At 39.3% G+C, this 18,329-nt stretch overlaps 1 protein-coding gene across 2 annotated transcripts in view; it reads right to left on the bottom strand.

Moving 5' to 3' along the window:
- Positions 1-6,059: 6,059 nt before the first annotated feature.
- The window catches only part of HIPK2 (homeodomain interacting protein kinase 2), a 154,555-nt gene continuing 142,285 nt past the window's right edge, over positions 6,060-18,329 (bottom strand). For both annotated transcript variants that reach the window (XM_034402983.3, XM_060694524.2), the window contains exons 12-15: positions 17,984-18,265; positions 10,248-10,495; positions 8,822-8,982; positions 6,060-7,077 (exon numbers count right to left, since the gene is read on the bottom strand). In XM_034402983.3, the coding sequence (XP_034258874.1) occupies positions 6,622-7,077; positions 8,822-8,982; positions 10,248-10,495; positions 17,984-18,265 (1,147 nt within the window). In that variant the 3' untranslated portion in view covers positions 6,060-6,621. The remainder of the gene's footprint in view (positions 7,078-8,821; positions 8,983-10,247; positions 10,496-17,983; positions 18,266-18,329) is intronic.

The raw sequence follows: 18,329 nt of genomic DNA on the forward strand, positions 1-18,329 counted from the left end.
GTGGTGCAGTACCAGATTTATGAAACTGAACCTATTTCTTATGAATTGATAATATATTTTTTTATAAAATCGAGGTGACCAGGAGGTCTATCCCTCACTACTTCTTATGCAGATGGCTCATGCATTATATACTGTACCAGCACTCAGATTTAATATTAATAGTATCAGAAAACACAACACACACACACACACAGACACACACACCCCCCATTAGAATTTAAGAGAAGTACTCTTGTATCCGGTTATCTCAATCCCATTCGACACTGTTGAAAGATTGGCGCACGGTTTTTTCGAGCTTGGCAATTTTAAGTTGTGTGGACTTCAACTCCCAGGGAGTTGAAGTCTACACATCTTAAAGTTGCCAAGTTCACTGTTCTAGTGTTTCTCTATGCTAACATTTTAAAGGCTGCTATAATCCATTTCTTCTCTGAGATGCTGCAACAATTTTGCAATGCGGTTCTGGCATATTTACTGAATAGAAAGTCACCTTCAATTCAATTATCAATCTCTGACATCAAGGTTTATTAAATTACAACTTTAGATTTCTTTGTGGCTATCCAGATAACTTGATGTTATCACTTATTTCTTATTTCACTATTTAATTAGCTTCATTCATTGATTCAGGAAAAGAAAAAGTCAAAAGGTGATATAGTCCCTTTGAAAATTGTAATCGGTGCAATCAGACACAGATCACACAAGCTTGTGTTTGACCTATACAATGCCAGTCACATGCTATGCCAGGCTTCCTCGAATCTGTGCCTTCTATCTGATAACAATTCCCATGAATTAGAATCTGGACTATTGACTATATCAACACTGGACTAGGTAGGTTTGCAGTTGGCATTGTGGTCTCATATTAAGTAAATATAAGCTTTAATTCCTGTCTACCTTAAAACATTGTAGTGCTTTATTAAATTTATATTTTCCTAGATTGAAAAAAATGGAATTTCATCTTCTTCCTCTATTTAAAAAATGGGTTCTCCTTTCACACTCTGGAATCTTCAATTGTTTTAGAACTGCAATCCACATAAGAAACTGTATCATTTTTATCCTAATGAAGGAGAAATCTTTATACTGCAGTCCCAATTCAATAGGAAGGCACCAGGGTTGCAGAAGACTAAAATAAAGTTATCCCTGTGTGTTTATTTTATTATCTTTTTATTTCACTTGTCCCTCATAACTAATCCACCCTCAAATTGTGCAAGAATTTTCTTTTTCTAGCCCTATTCACATTCTGCCTCTCTGTGTGTGTATTTTGCCATGTTCTTTTATAAGAATAATTATATACTGGTGAAAAAAAAGTGGAACTTCTTTGCGCGCATTTAAAAAACAACTAAAATATTTAAATGAAACTTTGCCAGTCATTAAAACACCTCTTCAAAGCTTTCCTGCCAGAAGTTAAACAGCTAATCATTTATTTATCAAGATAAATGTTATGCTCAAATATTGCAGACTAGAAGATATTCTCATAAGTAATGAGAGTTTACAAATAAAGAAAAGGAAGACTTTTAATTTAACAAGTAAAATCACATTATGGAAGCAGAAGAGATTTCCTTCCTAAGTAATTTGCAAGTTTGTAATGTATTATTATTTTATTTATTAAATTTGTTTTCCACCCATCTCGCTGCAAGGTGACTCTTACAATAATTCTGAACATAAAACAGTTTGAGGAGGGGGAAATGGAAAGAATTTTGAGCCCTGCTACAAGAGAGAACGAACCATAGCTTAGACTGAATCTCTGGGTCCTTCAAATTTGAGTAGCCAACATTAGTTACTAGGATTTTTTTAAGATGGCTTCCTGAATTTCATTTCTTTTTGTTGATAGAAATCCCCAACTATTGCACTTCCAAAGTGGGAAACCTAACTACAAGTATTTGTATCTTGAGTTCATTATAAGATAGTGACAAAATATAACTCTGTAATATTTCTGTATCAAAGGAATTCATCAAATAGTGTTTGGGTTCACTCACCAAATCATGGTTTGTAGGAGCACCAATTGATTGGGTTTTTACAATGTTCAACTACTTCGTACACAAACCATTCTCTACAAACCCAGTAAACAGGACTGCAGAATATGCTAAATTGTATTGGGATTTTGTTTGATTTTGACTTAGGGAATTGTATGTACTCATCCATCAAGTCCTACAGTGCAAGATTTGTTTTAGGTTTCCATGATCTTCTTAAATCTATTTTAAGCCAGCAATTGTTTGGCTTGTGCCTTAAAAGGCAGACTTCTGGAAAAGTAAAAATATAATAAGAAAGTATCCAGAAACTGCAGAGGTATGCTATTGTATAAAAACTACAATATGGCATGTAACCACGTTTTCCTGCTATGTAAATAAGCCTAAGCAAATGTGGGCTTATTTTCACTCTAATCTTCTTTTACACACAAGAGACTAGAAATGTTTTTGTTCTACAATATTGTTAAAAATAATCACATTTCCCTACAATATCCAATTTTAAGGAAGTATACTTTGGACATAAAGGAGAACTGTGATGCATTTAATCCCTAGATAGTATCTTTAAACTATGCTAATAAGAAACAAATTAGATTCCAACTATGGATTCAGATTCATGGAACTGTATTTACTTAAAACAGATACGGAGAACTTTTTAAACTCTTTCTTGCTGAGAGATAGGAGGAACTGGAGGCAGATAGATAAATATATAAGCCCAGGACTCACCATAGCTTTTTCACATATTAATATCTTGTTCCTTCCAAGTTTCTCAGGGTATCCTTTTGTCTCCCTTTCCTTCCTTCCAAAACCTACATTAAGGGGTAAACATGCTGATGCTAATAACACAGGGAAAAAAGCCTTCCTTACTTAACAACGAATACCTTATTAAGAGAACATTAACAACAAGAGTACACAGAAATGCAAGTGCAATTAAAGCAAAAAATTAAAATATAATTATAACATATTAAAATTAGTAATACAACAACAAGGACTGAATGGTAGGATCTTTCCTCTCAAAGATATAAGCAGTTGGTGCTTGAACCTGGACAGAAAGAGAGGAATATACACTATTCTATTAAGACCCAGCTGCTGGCGAGGAATTTCTTCATTGGGGAAGCAGAAGAAGATAGTCTCTTCAAAAAGGCAGATGCCTTTAGACTACTATACTTAGGAGCAGAGAGGTACTAAAAATTAAAAATAAAATGAGGTTCAGTTTCTAAATGGCTGAAAAGAAGCCAGTTTTGCTTCCAATGATTTACTTCAGAAAAATAAGAGTGTCCACCTTAATATTTGGGGTAATATCCTTTCTGCTGGTGAAGCAACTGTGCCCACTTCCAGGTATGACAACTGTGCTTGTCTTTCTTCTCAACTCCCCTCATGAGCAAGCTTTTTATCTTTACCACCTCTAAGATCCCTCCCTCATCTCTCAACTAACTGACTTGCCTTAACCCAACATCTTATCCTATTGCCTAAGCACTTCTTTTCTGAAGCCAGAAAAATTGGGACACTTCTTAGCAGAGGTATCCACAGAACTTTTTTTTAAAAAAAGATGGCATCCCCATAATCAAAGCTCAGTCTTTACATGCATCACCACAAATGGTTAAAAAACAAAAAGGGGGGCTTTGAGCATATTGTTACAGCCACCATACCAATTTCTTGACATTTCTCCCTTCGCCATCCCCAAACAGGTGTCTCTGCTACTTGGGGGCTACCAGATACAGGTTGCAAAAAGTCATGATGATCACTCGAGGACAGCAAAGAGATAAAAGATAACTCCATTACTTTTTTCCCCATATAATCTTCAAATTTTTGCAGCCCCAGATCTAGTAACCTTGGCTTAGAAGCCATGCTGACTGCCTATAAAGGTAGACAACCTTTTTCACAACCAACTTCAAACTACTAATACAAGTGAAACATCACCAGGGGGGACGGGACAGTGGGACAATAAAGACTTACACAACAGAAAAATCTAGTGATGTCACCATAAAATATCTACTCATTCTTTCATTATTATTATTTTATTGTACAAACACTTCTCTTTGGAATCCTTCTGAAAAAGAATATACCAAAGGGGGGAAGGGGAAATACAAATAATTTATTGTGGAAGATACAGAGTCCAATGAGCTATTGTTAACATTATGATGATTATTACTTTTAAGAAAAAGAAAAGCACAGTAAGAACAAAATGGGACAAAGCAAAGAAAGCACCTGATTAAAAATATCGTTCCCCATCCACTTCTAGATGTCTTGGAGAATTCCAAATTAGCACAGCCAATAGGATATTATGGGATTCATGTACATCTGGTTAGGGAACATCAGTTGGGGAAAGCTGATCAAAACCATTCAGAGTTATGGTGGCATCTCCAAGCTAGCTCCTAAATGCAGAACATGTTGCTTAGACATGATCAGACTGTACCCTAAGGAACTAGAGTCAGACCTGCTACAAGCGTAGTAGAGTCCATTCCAAGTCTACAACATGAAGCTCCAGTGCAACTGCTTCTCAAGAACAGAAGAAAACCAAACCAAACCAGCTTTTGGCACAAGTCTGAGCCTGATGTTCTAGAACAGTGTTTCTCAACCTTGGGAACTTTAAGATGTGTGGACTTCAACTCCCAGAATTCTCCAGCCAGCCATGCATGGCTGGCTGGAGAATTCTGGGAGTTGAAGTCCACACATCTTAAAGTTCCCAAGATTGAGAAACACTGTTCTAGAAAGAATACCTCTTATTCTCAGATTTCTGAAACCATTCAAGTGAAAATATATAAAGTTCGTTCCAAGTCATTGCCCTTCACCCACTCCCCCCTTACACCCCCAGTTTAGACATAACAATTGAACATGAGGTACTACGTATTACTAATCCAAAGCAGGCCTGGGCACCTCCCCCACCCCTTTTTCTCTTCATACTTTAATAAATATATGAACCTGCAAAATGTTATGGAGAATTGTGTATCCTGGAAGGAAATTCAACTAATAACACAACTGATAAAATGGAACTCCTTGGAAAGCTGCTTTAGGGATTAAGACCTCATCCAGACATCTCAAATCCACCCCCCAAAAAAACCCCTCCCTTTCTTAGGTCCACTGATGGTTCTATTCCAGCAAACTCCCAGCAGCCTTCCTTTGGCCCTTGCAACTTACCCAAGAGAGACATTAATTTTTTTGTTTTTGAAAGTCTAGGGGAAAAAAAAGGAAAGCCATCAAACATAAGGAAGAAGAGGAGGAGGAGGAGGAGGAGGAGGAGGAGAAAAAAGGAGCTGAGTTTACATTTGAACCAGCCTCAGTCCATTTCTAGGCGTACCAGTGGAAGTAAACCCTTCAAACTGCAACTGTCGTTTGGTAAGGCACTACAAGGGAATGATGTAAAACTAAGACTGTGACAGTGTAAAATGGCTGTGCTGAGGACCACACCACAAGAAAAGGCAGCATCAGCGCGCACATGCGCACACACTCACACACGCAGACACAGATATACCTGGACAATCACATTTGTTACATGCCTATGTTATATCACTTTTTTTTTTTTTGTGCAATAACATTGAGGAATAGTCTATTGGTATCACTGGAGCTTAACACAAAGTAGAAAACGGCTGTATGGATGTATAGTGCTACATTCTACCAAGGGCCAGCTAGAACTTCTACTCCTACACTAACAACCCAATCCTAAACATTTGGGATTGTGGTGCCTGCTCCCAGTACTGCTGTTATGTTCCAACAGCAACAGCACACACTGTTGTGCTTTGTGAAGTGGTGACCAAAGTAGTTATCAGCCAGAGCAGGCAAATGTTAGGATTGGACTGCAAATGATGAAGGGTTATCCAGAGAAATAAAGGAGGGGGAAAAGTATTTTCAAGTAAGGAAGTTGAGATTCTATCATACATTATTAAAGACTTTTTCCTTTTAAGAAAAGGGATTTATCCAGGATGCTCAGAGTAAGAACAAATATTCAGCACAACCTTTGATTTCATCAGATAGTGTTTTCTGCTCAGTGTTTTTTTATCCTCCCAGCTTTCTAGTGCTTCTAGACTTATTGAGAGAGCTGGAATAATCCAAAACAGCTCTCGGCTTTTGCTCATTCCATTACCAACAGAAAACACATCACGCTTTTCGTTGTGTGTTTTTTTATTTTGGGTTACAGCAACCAGTGCAAAGACAAAGTCATAATAACCCTTTTGAAATTCTGGATAAATCCCTAATTTGTATGCTTCTTTGTTTAATTAAAAAAAATATACCCAAACACCTATGAAACTTTGTATTAGAAGATTTGAACAACAAATTCCTAAACGGAGTCTCCTGTAATCAGATGAAAATAATCTGTAAAAGTCTCTTGGTGAAGTTATCCAAAACAGGACCAGACAATCGTGGTCCTTCTGCTTCTCCCACTATGTGGTTTGGTGCAGATTTTTTTTTTTTGTATTTTTATTTTTCATTCTTTTTAGCTTTTTTTCTTTCTTTTCTTTCTTTTTTTTAAATAAAAGTGTAGGACGTGTCTCGTCTTCTTTTGTCTGCTTTCTTCCTTAAAGTCTCCTTTGTTCAAGTTTTGTCGGAGTCTCCCATTTGCATTGTTCATTTGCCTGTGACATTCTTCAGTATAAAAGCAGCCGTGTTCCTCTCAATGTGTGCTGAAATGTCTTTTTTTGTTTGTTTGTTTTCCTCATTCCAGTGTTTAGATGTATGGGTACTGGTTGATCTTTGTAGGACTTAAGGGATATCCAGTGTAGACGGAGGCTGGAGATGCACTGATATAGGTTTGATGGGCAAACTGAGCTTGATACTGACTTGGGTGGATTGTGGGTGATGGAAGGACACGGGGGCCCATGCTAACCGGAACCTGGTGGACGATGCTGGCTGGATAAGTAGTGTGCTGTACGGTGTGTCGAGCTGAGCCTTGGGAAGCCACTAAGTGAGCCACGGTGCCTGTGGAACCCAGAGCCGCAGGTGCTGTGTATGTGTATAGATGAGGTTGAGTTGGCAGATGGGCGGCGGCAGCTGCAGCCAAGTGAGGATGGACTGTGCCGTGGCTAGGACTGTTGTGTGGGAAGGAATACGGTGCCTGAGCAATTGTTGGAGTGATGTAAGCCTGTTGCCGTCGATGGCTCCCGGTTGCGATGTGTTGCTGGGCCTGCACAAAAGAAAGGAGCAATTGATGGTAAGAGTTAGGAGTCCCTCTTTGTCCTCTGGAACTTTCAGCCCCCAGGGTTACAAGCAGTGGTGGGTTCTAACCAGTTTTACCACTGGTTCGCATCGCGCATGTGCTTTGCGTGTGATCGCCGTGCGCCTGCTCGCTTTGCTCACACGCGCGCCAAACCTGCGCTTTGCACAAGCGCATTGAGTAAAAAAACAGCTGAGGCATGGCAATCCACTCTGCCATGCCTTACAGCTGAGCTAAAAACAAAGGAAAAAAGGTAGGTATAGCGCGGGGGTGGGCGGGAGGGCCCAGCTGATGTTCGGAGCGAACCGGTTCGTTCTCATATTAAGATTTCCGTTACCGGCTCTCCCAAACCAGAGAGAACCGGTAGCAACCCACCACTGGTTACAAGTGTTTATTACGGGAAGAACCGAGCAACATGGATTGTCTTGCATTTCTGGCTGAGAATCTGTCACCTTCCCATACTCTGCTGTATATGCTAAGCATGGGTGGAAAGATGTGGAGTAAAAGGCAAACATTACGGCCAAGACGATGATATTTTCGGGGGGAGGGGGGCAGGGGTGGCAAATGTAACCAATGTACAAAAATCAAATATTCTAAATATTCTAAAATAATGTATTAGTAACAATTGTAATAACTATATGGAATGCCAAAATTAAAAAAAAAAACTTCCTTGAAGAAATGTGTCTCCAATACAATTTTAACATGAGCATTTTTTTTTAAGAATCTTCACATTCCCAAATTTGACAGACTTTCAAAAATGAGAAATTAGCTTAACAAAATAAAGAAACTGAGAGTAACGGAAACAGTTGTACACAGCCTTCTTTTCTATCTTTCTAGTAGAGTAGTCAGCGAACATATATTTCCCTATGTTTCTTATGGCTTAATTCCATGGACCTGAATGCAAGAAGACAGAGACCGTCAGATAAAAGATGCTTAAAAGAGTAATTTTTCTCTGCAGATTCCCCTCTCTCTGTCGGCTTCTTTCCATGTTAGAGTCTAGTTAGGAAAAGTTATTTTTAAAAAGCAGCGGAAGGAGAAAACTCGCTGGATTAAGCATACCAGTTTGTCTACCAAGTTTGTACAAATGCCACACTATTCCATTAACAATATGAGAAAACCCATATGTATAATTGTTGTTGTATAATTGATACAGTGCAATCGCTGAACAAGTAAAGAGGTCCTTGAGCCAGGAAATTTAAATTTTATAATTCAGTGCAGAGAAAAGGGGAAAGAAGAGAAACAGAATAAAGGATGGAAAAATACACCTTTATTCCAGTTTTCTGTAATTAGTTTCTGTTACTGTAGTTTAAGCTACAACAATGTGATTTTCTTTTAAATTCACCAACTCTAAAATGCATGTACATAGTCACTCGCATTCACATTCTGCCTAACTGTTCTGGCATAATCCAAGCCAAGAATACAGAAGTTATGGTTTACAAACCACAAGCATGGGATCCAACCAGAAGCAAATCACTATTTGACTTAGCACGTTCAATAACTGAGTTATTGAGATCCACAGCTCATTTCTCTGGAATGAAGTTTCCTTTCTATTCCATCCACGTTTCTCCTTTCTAACCTTCAACCCATGGTTGAGGTCAGATTAACATCGCTAATTTTGAGTAAACTGATCTCTATGGAATTAAGTTGCTTTGCCTGGATTGTAATGTCCAGAGATTATTACAAGGCTTTGTGAGCTCATTTATCCCGGTCTTACCTGGCTGAGATTAAGAGGCTGCTGCTGCTGGAAGTGTGGTCCTGGCCGCTGCTGCCTGTAGGCGATGGCTCCAGATGAGCTCCCTGAAGAGTGACCACTAGTGGAGGTCACAATGCTAGAGGACTTTGACTTACAGGAAGATGAGTGGTGACTGGTAGTGACTATAGGGGAGGGAAAAAAGATAAATTCATTATTGCATTCAGGTCTATAAACTTCAGCAGCTTGCAGACTTAAAACTGGCACCCAAATGAATGCAAAAGCTCCTTCTTGGTCAGGTTACATCTTGCTTTATTCATATTTAATCCATGAAGAGTGAGTAGTCTGTGGAGAATGTACAACCTGCATTTACAAAGCTACATGTGTCTCTGAAGAGTCTCAGGGATGAGCCAAAAGTGGCTAACACCTTTTGTGTGTTTTCTTGAATGTAACAGAAGGACAAAATGCATCCTTGAATGCAAGGGAAGGAATTATATTAAGTCCATTGAGGATTTTTTGTTTTGTACCTTTAAGTCAGTGTGGAGGGAGGGAGGGAGAGACAGAGAGAGACAGAGAGAAAAGAGAGAGAGAGAGACTGGCCCAATCTCATTCAGTTGGTTTTGTGCCTAGGGTGGATAAAGAAATCATGGTCTCCTCTTTCTAGTCTCATGCCTTAATCATTACACCAAACTGGCTCTCCTTTATTTAGCTTAATTTAACTAAAATTATATTTTATAAAAATAGTTTTTGTTCTGGCCTCTCCTGAATCTCTATCCTAGCCTACTCTATTTGGAGGAATGCAACATTCAGCCTGTTCTTCAGACATCAAGTGTGGTCCTTAGCATGGAGAAAAGGAGCAAGGTGTCATCATCACTTCTGCTAAATTCCAAGGAAGTGGTTTTTCTCTCCAAAACTGTTTGCATCTGGAGCTCTTCCATGTTGGCTTTGAAAAAACATCTCTCTCTCTCTCCCTCCCTCCCCCCCCCCTCTCTCTCCCTCCCTCCCTCCCTCCCTCCCTCCCTCCCTCCCTCCCTCCCTCCCCTTTCTAGAGTCTACTTTTCACAGTTAGTGGGCTACTTATGGTTGAGCAGAGCATGAAACTAGAGAATCCTAAATACCAATGAGGTGAGAGATATGAGGGCTGTACATGACCCATGTTCCCACCGGAATTATTTATCCCCAAAAGCTGACAATACATCATCAGAGATGGCCAAATCATATAGAGCAGTGTTTCTCAACCTTGGTAGCTTGAAGATGGGTGGACTTCAACTCCCAGAATCCCCCAGCCAGCAGTCCTGTTTTTGCCACCACTCTACGACTGCATCTTTTGGCTGGCAACAAGACCATTATCTCTTCGTTAATTCTCTCTTCCCTCCAAACATGGCAAGCTCACCACTTTCCACCTTTAATTTAAGGGTTTTTATTCCTTGAAGATATGCAGCCAACTTACCTGGTACCAAGCTATCACATTCTACTAAGACTTCGCTGGCCTGGGTTTTCAGCGGTGGTACAATGATCGTCCGAGGATTGCCATTACAGTGTGACTCTGGTACACCCTTTGTGTCATAATTGTTTCCATTATTGTTTCCTCCACGATGTTGCACTGCGTATGGACTGTTGTTGCCAGAGGAATCAGAATATGGGGAATCGTGCACAGTGACACAGCTGATGACATTTTTTCTTTGCTTAGACAGGGGGCTGTAAAATAAAAGAAAACTTTTATGTAACACAGTCCTATCTGGCGATAAGTAAAAGCACAATCAAATTCTCTTTTTTCCCCAGAGTTTTTATTAGTTTATCAAAGTATAAAATACAAAGAAAAAAATAATAATTGAACACTTAGAAAAGAGGGAGGGAAAAGAAAAGAGATATAGTGGAAAGGGAGAAAAAGGGGGGAAAAGGTACCAACTTCTGACTCTCTTTAGCACAGTAGAAGATAACAACAACATTACAACCACAACTTTTTGCTTTTACACAACAGCCTATCTACTCCAGTGGAGTTTGCAAGTGGGCTCGGCAGGGCCGCTTAATGGGGAGACCACTTGGTTTGCTTCAGTGCGGGGTGGGAATGCAGAAGGCAGAGGAAATCCATGCCTCTCGGTGTTCAGCCCTCAAAGACTCCTTTGAGGCGACTTTTTCTGCTTTTGAAACATTACGTTTAGCAACAATTAAAAAAAAACTTTTGTAATATCATTTCTCTTTCCCCCCTCCCTCTTTCTCTCTTTCCCTCCTCCTCTCTCCCTCTGTTTCTCTCTCCCATCCACTACGAGGGGAGGAGGAACCCCCGAACTGGTGCTGGGTGGTGGGAATGACGTCTGAAGGCCGACGAACCCAGGAGCAGTGTGCCCACACTCAGCTGGCTGGCGGGGCAGTGGGCATCCCAACACAGGCAGCTCTGCACGAAAAGAAACTGCTTTTTTTTTTGCCCAGCTGAGCCAACACAGGGTCACATTGTGGCTCCGCGTCGTAATAGGCTTCAGGAGGAAGACGGGACCCCGTCTCCCCCATTGTGAAGCGCACGAGTGAAAAAGTTTACTCAATCAATTCCAACTTCGTGAGATCTTTTCCTTTTGCGAGAAGTTGGAATTGATTGAGCGAAACGCGATGGAGAAACGCGATTGGAGCTGAGATGGGGCGACTGCGCACATGCCCACAGAGAGGGCTCTGTATGCCACGTCTGGCACACATGCCATAGGTTCGCCATCATAGGTATAGGGTCTCCTGCTTGAGCAGAGATTGGATTAGAAGCTTTCCAAGATCCCTTCCAACTCTGCTATTCTGTTATTTCTGTCTCAAGATTCACATTCACTTTCTCTTATAGTCTCTCAAAACTGCCATTTGCTAACAACTTTTGAAGGAGCTCCAAGGGCCACACCAGAAGTCTTGGAGGTCCCAATTTGTGCAATCTCTCCTTGATGCCAGGTCTAGCATGAATTCATCATTAACATGAACACTGAGATGCTATTCATGTGGATCTGTTGGTAATTAAATCAAAGGAGTTCAAAATAATTAATACCAACAAATCTCATGCTATGCTACTAGTCTATTGAATAAAATGCATCAGTACTATGTGGAACTCCCACTGCTTTGCTGTCTGATACCTTTCAGGCTTTTCCTCATCCTCCTTATTTTGATTTAGTTTTGAGGGTGGTCAGCTGTGCAAAAATTTGCTCAAATGGCTCCACTCCCAAACGGACTCTGGGCTTGCCTACAGGAAATCCGAGCAATGTTTTCCTGGCTGCATTAGGTTGCTATGGCAATACTAATTTTTATAGAATGCTGACAATAATTGTGGATAAGGAACTCAGCAATTAAATACGTTGCTGGACACTCTTGTTTTCTTTTTTAAAGCTTTTTCTTAATGTCTTCAGTTACAAGTATATGAGTAGAATGAATATGTATATCAGGGCTGGTCCGCTAGTGCACGCAACACTTCTGTGCATGCGCGGAAGGGTCCGGGCAGGTGGGCGGAGCCTCCCGCCACTGCTGCTACCGGTTCACATGGCTTGGGGCAAACCGGTAGCCACCCACCACTGATGTATATGTATATGTAGGTATTTTAAAGGTATTTTAAAGAATGATTGTCCAAAGAATGGGGTACTGTTTGCTGAATAGTTTTTATCCCTATTATTTTAAAGTTTAGTTATATACAACAAACAAATTACTTGTGGTTCAGTCAACAAACAATGTTTTTAAGCCAGAGCTTGATACAGGGGGCAACCTAGCTTCACCCAAGCTAAACCATAAAGAACACTGCAATGGTTGGAGTTTAAAACATACTACTTCAAAATTTAAAAAGTCAAAGCTAAATAAAATATTTTTTTTAAATGAACCATGACAAAAATGCTGCTATTTGTTTAGCAATAATGGCTTCTCCAAAAACTTTCAGGAATTCTGTTTTCTGGGAAAGCATGAAACGTATCTCTCTTCTTTATTTTTGTTTAGGTCCTTCATATTTGTTTTCACTGTTCTGCCAGTCTGTATTTTTCCCCCATTGTCTTCTGACCTACTTGTTTGAATTTTATTTATTAGCCACTAAGAGAAGGCTTCCAGGCTGAGTTATATAATTATATATGACTTTAGGATTTAGAAACAGGTAATGACTGGCACTGAGATTATATGGTTTTCAGAACTCTGTAAACTTTGCATTCTAATATATTTCTCTAAGGAAACATTAAAATGGAAACTCATTTTACACAAATATTTTACTGATTTTGCTGCACCCCAAAACTTTATATTTTCCCCTCCTTTTACTAAAAGATTTGTGTCAGCTTCTTCTGCTATTAGCTAATGCAGGGAATGAACCTTTGAAACAGTACTTCAAGGTTGACTCAGCCTTCCATCCTTTCGAGGTAGATAAATTGAGGACCCGGATTGTAGGGGCAATAAGCCGGCTTTGTATAGAACAATACCGCTTAGGGGGGCCGAAAGCCCTAATAAGCAGGTATATACATAAAAGTATGCAGGCTATTGCTACATTGCATTGTAAGCCGCCCTGAGTCTACGAAGAAGGGCGGCATATAAATTGGACTAATAAATAAATAAATAAATAAATAAATACTTTAAAGCAGTGTTTCTGAATCTCAGCAACTACAGCCTCACAGCCAGCATGTGACTCTCTGGCCTCCATCTACAGTCTCTGGAGCACTACCAGACTGAGCTGGCATAATCTGTTTTTCCATTGCTGTTTTTGCAGAAGTAGCAATGGATTGTTAAACCTCTGAAAAGCAAGAGCGTACTGATTTCCACCCTTATAATCTCTTCAACTGCCACCTTTGAAAAATTATAGAACACGGTATCATCACATCACTTAGATCTATGTGGTCCTTGGAAACCAAAATATTTTAAAAATAAAAAGATGGCTTCCAGACCTAAAAAAAAGGGGGGGGGGTATTTGTCTGCTTACCCCTGCATTAGGGACAAGGTGCAACCTTCAAAAGCTCTTCATTTTTATGTACTATTCAACTGAGACAAAAATGGGGAACTACTAGTATTTCTTGAGACAGATGGATTCATTGGGCAAAGTGATTAGACAGAATAGGTTGAGTGTATCACAGAAAGAAAGAAAGAAAGCACTGTTTTTCTCCAGTTTATATGGACAGTTGGTTATTTTCTTTCTTAAATGTGGAACATTGGAAAACTGATTTTCAGGAATGTTCAAACTGGATTGCTATGGAGGTTTATCTGGACAATCTGCAGACCCGGTGGCCTAGAGATGGAGCTCTTGCCTCACAGTCAGGAGGTTGTGAGTTCGATCCTAGGTAGAGGCAGATGTAGTGTCTCCTGCTTGGGCAGGGGATTGGACTCGATGACCTGCAAGGTCCCTTCCAACTCTGTTAATCTGTTTTTGAAATAAATAGAGTAGCATAAAGACTAAGATGGTGGTCTGGGACCCATGAGATTCGCAACTCCTCTTGACCATAGTAAACTCTGGAGCGTGTGCCAATCACTACCGTTCAGTTCAATTTATTTCATAAGTTGTTTGGAGAAGCTAAATGAAAGGGAAATCCAGGATTCATGTCACCTTATGCTCCCAGAGGAAAAGCATAGATATTACATGAGATGATGATAATATTATTAATGGGTATTGTTTTTACAGTTTCAAATCTCTCAAGTGTTCAGCATACTTGTCAACCATTCCCAGCCCCATAATTTTCCTAACATAGTCCCACACTGTTTCTTCCACTGGGAATTAATAACTTTTCCCCAATAGGCAAACAATATTTATGTATTTATTTATTTACTTATTCAATTTATATGGTTACCCACCACAAACATATGAGTCTTTTTGGCTAATGATTACAAACAAGGTAAAAAGCATTATAACAAACCAATAAATAACATAGATAGCAGCTGAAATAAAAGATCAGCCAAGACAACAATGAACACAAACATGATAGGGGCTCAGCCCAGTGGTCAAATCCAATTCTTTTTAGTATCAGTTCTGTGAGTGTGGCTTGGTGGGCATGCTGTGGCTTGGTGGGCGTGGCTTGGTGGGCGTGGCAGGGGAAGGATACTGCAAAATCTCCCCCACTCCAGGGGAAGGATACTGCAAAATCCCCATTCCCTCCTCACTTCTGGGGGAAGGATATTGCAAAATCTCCATTCCCACCCCACTCTGGGACCAGCCAGAGGTGGTATTTGCTGGTTTTCCGAACTACTCAAAATTTCCTCTACCGGTTCTCCAGAACCTGTCAGAACCTGCTGGATTTCACCCCTGGCTCAGCCACACATCCAGAGCTCCGTCTCAGTAATATAACCATGTCTTCAAGGCCTTACAAAAAGCCCAGGATTGCGGCAAATCTGATCTCTGGGAGAATCAACTTCCAAATATTGAGTTTATTGCTACAGCCTGTATGAGACTCCATTTCCAGAGAACCTTACAGTATAAATCGAATAAGCGTAAAAACCAAAATCAATTAATATAATTGTATTCACTGATTCTGACACACCAGCATTTTAAGGTAGCGTAGTCTCATTCATTCTTAAAGGCCTTTCTGAACAGTCATGTTTTCACACTATGATGCTACTAAGGAGAAACGATAATAATTTATGGAGCAAATGATGGCATAATTATATCATTATTACACAATGTCCCACTTTATGTCCCTGTATCAGACATTGATGGCCTCTGTGTTATAACCAGTAGTGGGTTGCTCCAAGTTCGGTCCGGTTCTATAGAACCAGTAGTAAAATCGGTGGGAGGCTCTGCCCACCCACCACGATGTCATCATGAGTGATCTGCGCATGCGCAGAAGCTTCCGCTGCGAACCGATAGTAAAGGTAAGTAGAACCCACCCCTGGTTATAACATATCATACATATCAGCATTTTGATATTGTTATGATTTGTTTTGAATGCCTCTGGACACAACAGGAGAAACCTAATCTTGATAAAGAATTTATATTTATAAAACGCATACCTGGAATCTGATCACTAATTTATTGATCAACAAGTGAACTCTGAATTATACCCATTTAAAATAAAAATATTCTTCAGTTGTACAATACACTCAACACTTTTCTCCAGTAGGCGGCACACTTTTACTATGTTAGACTAGAACATAAGGTTGTCTTTATTACATGAAGACTTTCCCTACTGTTTTTCAAATCATGAGAATTGATTATCTATAAAACGTTTATTGATTAAAATGTATAAGTAAAATGATGGATTAAAGCACAGTTAACTTGTTCCTATGCCTACTTATTCAGAAACAAATTCTCAGCTCCATCAACTTAATTTAACTATCTATGCATTGATTCCTTTGTACTCTTTAATTTCCATTAGACATAAATAACATCAGTAGTGGGATTCAGCCAGTTCGCACCACTTCGGGAGAACCGGTTGTTAACTTTCTGAGCAGTTTGGTGTACTGGTTGTTGGAAGAAATCATTAGAGTAGAGAACCGGTTGTTAAATTATTTGAATCCCACCACTGAATAACATGGTATATAAACATGAATCAGATAGCACTGTTTATGAAGAAAAAGTGACTTTTCTAATATGAGTCTAAGATTTCACCTGTACTCATATTATGATTGGCAGTTTCTCTGGAGTTTTATTCTAACCTGTTTATATGAATGCAGGACCTACTAAATTTATTTCCTAAGAAATGTTGAATTAGGAATGCTGCCATAAATAATGGATAAATTTTATATAAGAATGCTTATTGCTACAGCTCTATTTTTAATATCCTGATTATTTTAATATATAAATGGATTGCCCTATATTGAAGTCAAAAGCTTATTGTAATATTTTACTTCTATTTTTCTATTGCATATTATTTTCTGCCTTGGGTGCTTGCATTCCAGAAATATTTAATAGCTTAAAGCTATTAAAACTAACTACAAATGTATATGTCTATGTTTTATATCAATTATGAAATTTTTTTTACATCTTACCTGATAATTATTTAAACCTTAGTTTTGAATTTGTCTGGGCTTAGAAAAATTAAACAGCATTAAGGACAAGAGTCAGTTTTTCTAAGAGTGGGGATTCTATGGGGATTACAGTTTTAAACTAGATTGGGAAATTGAAAAAAAAAAAAATCCTGAAGGAAAGCATGGAAAAACTGCATGGTTATATCCATGTAATTACCAGAAACCAAGTATGACTTCCTCCTTTTTTTAATTAGAAGTGTTAAACTGGCACAATTGTGGCCATATCCAAATAATCATCATTATGAAATCTGACATTTATCTTTTAAATTTAAAAACCATTTTTTTTTCTTAACTATGGCATGCTTGTCTTTATCACAAATCGGATTAAGGATCTGATTTAGATTTTAAAAAGATCTGGGTTAATTTTCCAAAAGTTCAGAAATTGTCCAGGAAATTTAACAATACCGAATTACCTCCTACAAAGTGTGATCTGTATACCGAATCTCTAATAATCAGGGAATAATTTTCCAATGCCGGCCTAGTCTACTGGGCTGCCTCTCTGCATGAAATACGATAACTTATCTAGCACATGTAGACTGGGCTGATCAACCTAGGAGAAACAAGATTGTATATAGTTCCCGAATCTCTTTTTTTTATAGCCCAGAAATCATTTCATTTTTTTTATTATTATATGGTTTACATCTTTTAAAAACTGTGCGCCAAAGTGAATAGATAATGGAAAATATGTATATTGAGGGGAAAAGGCCTTGCTAAAAGTATGAGATCCGTGAGACATTTTTAAGTCACGTTCCTAACAAACTGAGGACCCAGATTTTGGGGGGCAATATGCTTATTCTGTAGCAATAGCAATAGCACTTAGACTTATATACCGCTTTACAGCTATAAGGTTTAGTTGTAAATCTTATAGAGGTTTACAGAGTCGGCATACTGCCCCCAACAATCTGGGTCCTCATTTTACCCACCTTGGAAGGATGGAAGGCTTAGTCAACCTTGAGCCTGGTGAGATTCGAACCGCCAAATTGCAGACAGACAGCAGGCAGCAGAAGTAGCCTGCACTCTAACCACTGTGCCACCGTGGCTCATTCTGTAAACTGCTTAGAGAGGGCTGTAAAGCACTGGGAAGCGGTATATATGTCTAAATGCTATTGCTAATTAGAAGAGAAGCTGTGTTAACTAATATCAATGGATTGGCATGACAAAGATAAGCTGGCGGTGCAGTGATAAATAACTCTAAAATGGTGCATACCTACATATTTCTGTTGACCAACATATATGACATCAGTTTACCTTGTAGGTGCATGCTTCTGTTCCTCTTCCTCATCGGTGTCACTGCTGATTGTGATAACACTGACTGTGGGGCTGGGGGTGTCAGGGATGACTATTGTTTGTCTCTGTCGTTCCCTTGTAGTACTAGAAGGTCCATCTCCCCACCCACATGTGACAGAGGTGCTGCAGGCTGGGCTGTTGTGCACCACCGCACAACGAGGAGGAGTGTTCTCCTTTACTCGCTTAGACCGCTGTGGAGAGCTGATCGTTTGAGAAGAAGATACCTCAAAGTTGGACATATTCCTGAAAATAATGACAGGAAGAAAAAAGAAGAAATATTAAATGCATGCAAAAAACAAAATGAACA

This window comes from Pantherophis guttatus, chromosome 7 (assembly GCF_059756535.1).
Source record: "Pantherophis guttatus breed Tessera chromosome 7, ASM5975653v1, whole genome shotgun sequence".
NCBI classification, from domain to species: domain Eukaryota; kingdom Metazoa; phylum Chordata; class Lepidosauria; order Squamata; family Colubridae; genus Pantherophis; species Pantherophis guttatus.